The following is an 8,335-nucleotide window of genomic DNA, read 5'->3' as shown; positions in this document are numbered from 1 at the left end:
ACAAGAAAAAGTAAATTATTCAGTTTATATTGAAATTTATTTTATTTCTTAATTATTTTTATTTTTTTATACAGTAAAAAAAGAGCTAAGTCAGAAGATGGAGAATTGAATGATTCTCATGAGGAAGAGGATGATAAAAATGTACATCCGTTGGTATCAGTTACAAAGATAGATCCTGATGAAATACCAGAAGTACCAGCTAATAAATTTCTGTTTCGCGCTGGGCCCACAAATAATTCTAATCAAAAAGAGTATCGGCAACAGCGTTTCGGCGGGCGAGATCGTATGCGAATTCAACGGAAAACTGGTCGAGTTTTCAAAGGTAGAGGAATCTTTGTAAGTTTATTTTTTTATTCAAATAAGATCAGTATTTAGTATAACAATATATCAAAAATGATTTATTGTTATGAAATTTATTCAACAGAGATACCGAACTCCTTCTCGAAGTCGTTCTCGAAGTGTTACTCCACCCCATTGGAAGCAAGCGCAAAATCGTACAGTAAAATTGCATGAACTGCATCAAAAAGATAATAAGAAGCCTGAAGATGATTATCCAGCTCTTAGTATTCCAAAGAAACGGAGATTTGTAGAAAACCCTGGGGAAGAAGAAGATATTAATAACAAAAATGATGATTCTAATAATGACAATCATGTTTCTGGGCGTAGTAAGCTTTCAAAAGACAATCAGCTGCAAGATGACAAAGAGAGGTGGAGAAACGATGAGAAACATTACAGAAATCCAGATAACAATGGTAATAATAATTACCGTATGAATTTTAGAAACAGAGACTATGTGGATTATAGACGCAGAGACCGAAACCGTGATTACAATCAACCATATCGGGGTAGGTTTAACTCTAGAGACCGTAGCAGACGTAGCAGAGGTCGTAGAGACTCTAGAGATCGTAGCAGACGTCGATCACGGGACCGCGATGATCACCACAGGAGCCGTAGAGGCCGTGGCGATAAACGAAGCGACGATGAAACACCGCGCTCAAAAGTACGTTCATCTGTCGAAGTTCAAAACAAATCAAAAGATAAGAAAACTCATACTCCCAGTTCTACAGAAAAACCGAAATTTGAACGTCGTTCACGAAGCTCTTCGTCATCTTCTTCTAGTAGTCACTCGAGAAATTAAAAGCTTACTATATTGAAAATTTTAATTGTAATTAATCATTATTTTTTTTCTTCTTAATATTACTTTATATGTTATGAATACCGATCAGCACGATTTATTTGTATAATCACACTGTGCGTATATTTTTAAACTATTAGTCTTAGCAATTTTTCGTTTGCTATTATTACTCTTTTTTTTTTCACCTTAATAAAAAAAAATAAGTATGGGAATAAATCACATTAATGCATTTTAATTTTTTTTTTTTTATTTAAATTCTAAACAAATAACAATGATGCTGCCTTAAATAAAAAAATTTTAGTATCAATCAGCATTAGTCTATTGTAATACTTGATAACGATTAGATAATTACAGTAATAGTGTTTTTAAAAAATATTCATCAATATATTGACAATAATTTTTTGATTATTTTATAATAATAAACATGAAAATTATCAGGCATTTAAAGTTAAAAAAATAATCACAAAGCTTGTACATGATAAATTTGATTTTTATACATGCCAAGCGATAAAAAGCAATATAATATTATTTTATTATTATTTGAGTGCCATGATAAATCTTGCTTTTTACCATGGGTTTTGTCCAGGTGGTGGAGCACCATAACGCGGGAATGTTGCATAAGGATTGACGTAGTTAGGCTGTTGTGGATATTGTTGCGGATAATTGTACGCACCTAACAAATCAACCATTCAAATTAATATTTTATTCCTAGAGGTGTTTAAAAATAAAAATATGTAATATAAACCTTGTCCAGGGTATGGCATTGTTGCATACGGATTGTATGTTTGAGGCATCGGAGGAGGAACATAAGTAGGATAAGGCGTAGCAGGGGATGCTCCATAAGGAACGGGCATTCCTCCTTGATATTGGGTCGGATAAGGCAATTGAGTTGAGCCACTTTCAGAAGGAGCTGAACTTGGTCCAGAAGCCGCTTTATATAGAATATATATTAATTTTATTATGATAAATAAATGAAAGTTTTTATATTTTTGGTCAGCTGCTAATAATTACCTCCATGATGAGAAGGAATCGTAGGCGTAGCAGCCGGACCAGCGTGACTTAAATTAGTCGTTAAATCTTTCATTAATTCTTCTTTCTCGGTTTTGCGAGCAAAGCAAAAGTCGGAAATCTTATTTTGGAAAACGACCAGCAGCTGAAACAAAAATTTTTTTCAGTTAAGTTTTCTGAAATCATATATTTTAATAAAACGGACGTAAGTGTTGATACCTGAGTAAGGTCGTTGTAAAATTTAGCTCCTTCTTGTAAATTATTTTTGAGTTCTTTGAACGCATCATACGCAGCAGCTAATTTACATAAAACGGCTTCGCGTGAACTACCTGACCCACTTTGTTCACGTGTAAATGCAGCATGACTTGACTGAATCTCAGCGATGAGTTTTTCTTGACGAGCTGAACTGTCACGAACTTGAGTAGTCAGCGGTCCATAAATTTTACCAATTTGTTCAACTGACAAATTTGGTTCATCAATTGCACCGTCTTTAGCTAAAGCTGCAAGGAATGTAGATTTCATATCCACTGTCGGTGACTTCAATTCACTCTCAATAACGTCTCGCTCGGCTTTCAATGTCTCTACATCTTCCATTAATTTTCTCAGCTGAATAACCACGCCACTTTCTTGAACAGCTGAACCGGATGGAATCGCTGATGCTAGTTCACTTTCATCGAGACTTAAAATCTCCATGCCTTCACGGTGTGTTTCAAATTTCTCGCGAACAGTCTGGTGAAAAACAATTAAATTTTTTATTAAACATTTTAAAATTTAATTTTAAAAAGATGTATTATTAATATATACTTTATCAGCCGAAATAGCATTATCAATAATTATGCGATATTTTTTAGCATTACTCGTAAGTTGTTCAGTTAATTTACTACTCGGTATTCTTGTCCAACGCTCTTTAAATTGTTCTCTCAGTTGATCGTCGGATTCGCGCTCTTCTCTGAGCATTTTCTCAGCCTGAAAAATTAAAAATTTTAATATCTCCCGATTTTGAAGTATAATTAAAAATAAAAATAAATTTACTTCATCTAAGATGTCTTTGTTACGTTGGAGCAAATCTGGTAGGTCGTTCATGGCAGTTTCAAGGGCTTTAATCCCTCCGGCTTGTCTAACATAAGAAGCTTTGTCCAATAAAGATTGAGGCACTTCGGTTCCACTAGTATCTTCAATAGCAGCAGGCAAATTCAAGCTAGCTAATACAGTATTCAATACTTGAGTCATTTCGCGTAGCTTTGAAATTTCCGTATTAACCAATTCATTTCTTCGAATTTCATAGGATGACAGAGCATGATGAACAGCGACTGGCAGTAAATCTTCAAACAAATCTTTAAAGTTACTGCTCATAGGTTGTGACATGGTCAAAAATTTGGCAATATTTGCCTTTCCAATCGGCTCCAAGCTTTTGATATCAGGAATACGCTCGTGATAAATAAAATCATTATCCTTTTTAATTACTGTCAATCGACGTTCAGCTTTGGTAGCATATTCTTGAAAAAGATTAGGCTTATTTGATCTCTGTTGAGCAGCTTTGAACAAATCAACGGCATACTGTTGAAAATTAAACAAAACAGTTGAACATACATTTCTAATTAATAAATTGATAATTTACGTAAGTAATTTCACTCACTTCAAGTCTACAAATTTCTTCACCAATCGCAGATTTACTTTTGCAGATAGAAGCTTGATATAATTCAGCCATAGCACGGTACCCAGACTGTTTACCAGTAATCTGCAAATTAAAAAAAAATTAATAAAATCTTTGTACCAACAATCAGATCGAAGGTGTTTATAAAAAATTTACCAAAGGAATCCATTCCTTGTCCCAGAAAGATCGAAATATTTCTTTCTGAAAAAGTTTCAAAGCTTCAGCATAATACTCTTCTGTTTGCGACGCTAATTTCGCAATGACAACATCTTTCATGGTGTCATGTATGGCTTTGTGGACAAAAATTTCCTGAGCTTGCGCTATCATCAAAGCTGATAAAGCGCTTAAAGTATCAGGACTCATGTCAGGCGTTGGTTCTTGCTGAATAGCAAGCATGACATTTCCTTTCAAATAGTTGAAAATACCCGCTGCTTGCTATAAAAATTAATTAATTATAAATCTGTTTGAAGTAAATAAAGCTCGAATTAATTATATTATTTACTTGAAATAATTTGGCTGCTAATTTTAAGCCCTCATCACTTTCAAGTGATTGCGAAGCAGCAACTGAGCTTTGCAATGCGGCGATATTGAATAGAACACATAATTTTTCATATGCTAGCGTGCTGATAGCTGAAAAAGTAAAAATAGAACACTCATTAATTGGAATAAATCATTAAAGAGTTATTAATATAATAATAATAATAACAATAATCTTATCTATAACTTACTGAGGCTTAACTTGCCACCAAAAATTGTCCTGTCAAAAGCATCTTTCCATTTAAATGGAATCTGCAACTCATGCGCTGGAATTTTACCCTCCAGGGCACACAGCTGGTCATAATAGCTGTAATATAAAATATTCATCACATCAAATATCTATCGTCATTCTTATATAATGAATACTTGATATTTTTCTGATATGATTCATTTTTTTATCGATCTCCAATAATCTTAAAAAAATTTTTTCTATAAATAAAATTTAGTGCTACGTAAAACGATGAAATTTTATTTACATTCCAACGGATCAATGTAGATTAAAATTAATCGGGTATTATAATGGATGATGTAAATATTCCTAATAAAAGAGTAATGAAGAAATGAGTCATACCTGTAAATAACCTCTAAAGAACTTTCATATTTCTCAAATGCACGCCATAACGCATTACTTCTTAGTTTACTAAATTCACTAATTTGCTCAGTATAATCTTTTTGATTAGTCGCCGAATTGTACGTCGATTTAATAATATTAGTAAGTGGCTTAATTACGTCGACATCCGATGGCTTTTTTAAAGGAATTGATATTAATTCAGTCATTGCAACGTATGAAATTATAAGTGCGTACTTGATGACAATTACTACTTGCTCTTATTTATATATCTGTTCACTGGCATATACTTTGCTTTTGACCACTTCAGAGACAATCAACGACTGAAGTTTTCCGAGAAAGGAGACTTATTTCCAGGGTTCTGTCAAGCAACTCCATCTATTATAGAACAAGTCTATTACGCAATTAAAATTTCAGTCAGTAAAAATAATTAATTAAGAAATTTAATAAACAAAAAAAATTAGAAAAATTTACATGCAAATTCAACTTACTGTTGCTCATAATCACGTAAATTTTCATTGTAAAAATTTTTAGAAAATTTAAGGTTAAAGATTCTAATTGCAAAAGAACCAATACTTATGTATTATTAAAATTTTGTATAAATTGTATACTTTTGTATGTATATGTTAAAGTTGAATAGATATAATGGCTAGTCGTAATGCTGTTCTGAAGCTTTACAGAAATTTAATTCGCGAGAGCAAGAAATGGAGCGCCTATAATTACCGGTAAAAATTATTTATATATTTATCAGATTATGTATTTTATATACTGAGAGTATTTTGATATTTCAGTGAATACGCTCTCAGGAAAGTGAAACACGAGTTCCAAGAAAGCAAAACTCTGCAGGATGATAAATTGATAGCAGACTGTTACAAAAAAGGACTTGAAAATCTTGAAATAATTAAGAGACAAGTTGTTTTAAGTGATTTGTACAGTACCAGACCCCTGGTTATTGAGAACAGACGACAGGCTGGAGATAAACTTCATTCTAGTGCACAATAAATAAAATTATTTTTTATTATTGTTTAAGTTTGTTTTTTAGTTTAAATTCTAAACAGTAGTTTTAAATATATACAAGAATCTTTCGCTGCTATTTTTTATTCATTATTTTTTGCACAGTCGACATAACCTTACAAGCCGGTAAGAAAATTAAAGAAAAATTTTTAAGTTAATATTAATAATTATTTTTATTATTATTTAAATAGTACTGTTTTTTTTTTTTTTTTTAGATTTCCAGAATGGCAACTCGTTTGAGTGAGCGAAAAAAAATACATTCACTTCTTAAAGTTACTTTTAGCAGTGCCACTGTGTTTGCTGGTACATGCATGTATCAAGGAAACGAAAAATTTTATAATCAAGTCCTTATGCCTTTGGTTAAATTAGTTGATCCTGAGATTGCTCATAACTTGGCTGTAACTGCTGCCAAGTGGGGATTTATTTCTGAACCGAAAACACCTGATTCTTCAGCTTTGAATCAAAAAGTTTTTGGACTAAAGTTCAGTAACCCGGTAGGAATGGCTGCTGGTTTTGATAAGCAAGGAGAAGCTATCAAAGGTTTAACTAAAATGGGATTTGGTTTTGTTGAAATAGGCAATTATTTTTTTATCCACTGATGTGTGATTAATAAATTCATTTGATTGAAACCTTTATTTTTATAACACTGAAATTAATAGACACGAAAATTTTTGGATTTTTTTGGAGAAATAAAATAGGACATATCTATTTATACATAAAAAAAGTCCTGATAAATCCACGCTACGTGAATGTAAGGACCTTAAATCCACGTTGCGTGAATGTAAAGGCCCTTATATTCACGCTGCGTGAATTTATCAGGATTTTTTTGCATGTGAATAGACACATCTAAGAAAATAAGTCTAAAAAATTATTCTTAAAAAATTGCATTTACAATTTTTTAGAGTTTTTAAAGATAGAATCTTTTAAAAAAAAATTTTTATTGTTATAATTTATTATAATACTGAAATAAGCAAATGTTTTTAATTTTCATCATTAATTACATTATAACTAAAAATAATATTTTTAAAAAATTACACTTTTAGTTTTTCAAATTTTCTGCATCTGAAATTTTTATTTTTACTTTTTTGTAATAATTTTTTTAATAAGAAAAATCTTAAAAATTGTCAGATGTCTGCTAATTTCATTTTCATAATTTATTTATTAAAAAAAATTCTAGAAATTTTCAAGTTTTTTAATTTCAATATAATTTATTTTTAGGGTCTGTGACTCCAAATCCACAGCCTGGTAATCCTAAGCCGAGAGTATTTCGACTAATTGAAGACAAAGCAATAATAAATCGCTACGGATTCAATAGTGAAGGTCACGAAGCTGTTTACCAACGTCTACTTGACCTAAGAAGCGATTCAAGCTTCACCGGAATAATTGGAGTAAATTTAGGCAAAAATAAAACATCAACAGATCCGGTTGCAGATTACGTCGAAGGAGTCAAAAAATTCAGTGATGTCGCTGACTATCTTGTGATAAACGTTTCCAGTCCCAACACCGAAGGATTAAGAGACTTACAAGGCAAAGAACATTTAGAAAAACTTTTAAGTTCGATAAACAGTATACGTCAAAGTATGAAATCTAATCCTCCTTTACTTTTAAAACTGGCACCTGATCTGACGAATAATCAGCGACAAGACGTCGCGGATGTTATCCAAAAATCCAAATGCAAAGTCGACGGCCTTATTCTCTCAAATACGACTATAAGTCGCCGTGATCTGTCAAGTGAGCATAAAAATGAAACTGGAGGTCTTAGCGGAGCACCGCTGACTGATTTATCAACGGATTTAATTGCCGATATGTATAAACGGACTAATGGTAAAATTCCTATTATTGGAGTTGGTGGCATTTTTTCCGGCAAAGACGCATTTGATAAAATTAAAGCCGGTGCTTCTTTGATACAAATTTATACATCGTATGCGTACCACGGCCCGCCAATTGTGCAGAAAATAAAAAAAGAATTGAATGATTTAATTGTTTTGAATCGCTACTCGTCAATTACTGATGCCGTTGGCAAAAATGTTAAATAAATATTTTCATTTTATCTGTAATTATTTATAACACTGAAATTAGTAGACATTTGACAATTTTTTTTTATTTTTCATTAAAAATAAAGTAGATATAAAAAATTATTTTTTGAAAATCACATTTATAATTATTTAGAGCTTCTAAAAATTGAATTTTTTAAATAAATTTTTCTTTCTATAATTTGTCTGTTAAAAAAATTCCAAAAATTATTAGATGTCTCTCAATTTCAGTATCTTAATTATTTGTATTTATAAATATATCCTTCATACCCTTTTTAATTTATTAATTAATTAATAATTACTTAAAAAATTTTTTTCTATTGATTCAGAATTATAAATATTTACATCTTCGGTACAGACACTTTTTTTAGACAGATTGAAATTGA

At 31.3% G+C, this 8,335-nt stretch overlaps 4 protein-coding genes across 6 annotated transcripts in view; 3 read left to right on the top strand and 1 right to left on the bottom strand.

The window, feature by feature from the left end:
* Positions 1-5,925, top strand: part of LOC123275300 (LYR motif-containing protein 4) — an 8,437-nt gene extending 2,512 nt beyond the window's left edge. The window contains exons 3-4 of one of the 2 annotated variants that reach the window (XM_044743323.1): positions 5,543-5,627; positions 5,694-5,925. In XM_044743323.1, coding sequence (XP_044599258.1) covers positions 5,548-5,627; positions 5,694-5,904 — 291 coding nt within the window. In that variant the 5' untranslated portion in view covers positions 5,543-5,547 and the 3' untranslated portion in view covers positions 5,905-5,925. Of the gene's footprint in view, positions 1-5,347; positions 5,628-5,693 lie in introns of those variants that run through there. The other variant, XM_044743322.1, reaches the window with a different exon arrangement.
* Positions 75-1,370, top strand: LOC123275287 (peptidyl-prolyl cis-trans isomerase cyp11-like; the record flags this gene model as incomplete). The annotated part of the gene is given in 2 exon segments (XM_044743307.1): positions 75-336; positions 425-1,370. Coding segments are annotated over 2 exon segments (976 nt in total), but the record flags the coding sequence as incomplete, so codon positions are not given.
* Positions 1,364-5,249, bottom strand: LOC123275277 (programmed cell death 6-interacting protein). The gene is made up of 11 exons (XM_044743286.1): positions 4,906-5,249; positions 4,526-4,641; positions 4,300-4,427; positions 3,954-4,232; positions 3,780-3,881; positions 3,176-3,700; positions 2,948-3,109; positions 2,363-2,872; positions 2,147-2,288; positions 1,881-2,066; positions 1,364-1,808 (listed from the first exon to the last, which is right to left on the bottom strand). The coding sequence occupies exons 1-11, from the start codon at positions 5,109-5,111 to the stop codon at positions 1,702-1,704; spliced, it is 2,463 nt and encodes an 820-aa protein (XP_044599221.1). The 5' UTR covers positions 5,112-5,249; the 3' UTR covers positions 1,364-1,701.
* Positions 5,926-5,949: 24 nt separating the features above from the next.
* On the top strand, positions 5,950-8,017 carry LOC123275289 (dihydroorotate dehydrogenase (quinone), mitochondrial). Of its 2 annotated transcripts, none has more exons than XM_044743310.1 (3): positions 5,950-6,042; positions 6,132-6,492; positions 7,135-8,017. In XM_044743310.1, the coding sequence occupies exons 2-3, from the start codon at positions 6,141-6,143 to the stop codon at positions 7,950-7,952; spliced, it is 1,170 nt and encodes a 389-aa protein (XP_044599245.1). In that variant the 5' UTR covers positions 5,950-6,042; positions 6,132-6,140; the 3' UTR covers positions 7,953-8,017. The 2 variants fall into 2 exon arrangements, with proteins under 2 accessions (XP_044599245.1, XP_044599246.1); XM_044743311.1 differs by having other exon boundaries at positions 5,958-6,042; positions 6,119-6,492.
* The last annotated feature ends 318 nt before the right edge of the window (positions 8,018-8,335 follow it).

Source organism: Cotesia glomerata, linkage group LG1, assembly GCF_020080835.1.
Source record: "Cotesia glomerata isolate CgM1 linkage group LG1, MPM_Cglom_v2.3, whole genome shotgun sequence".
Taxonomy (NCBI): Eukaryota; Metazoa; Arthropoda; class Insecta; order Hymenoptera; family Braconidae; genus Cotesia; species Cotesia glomerata.
The sequence above is the reverse complement of the archived record's forward strand: the minus strand, read 5'-3'. Positions and strand labels throughout refer to the sequence as shown.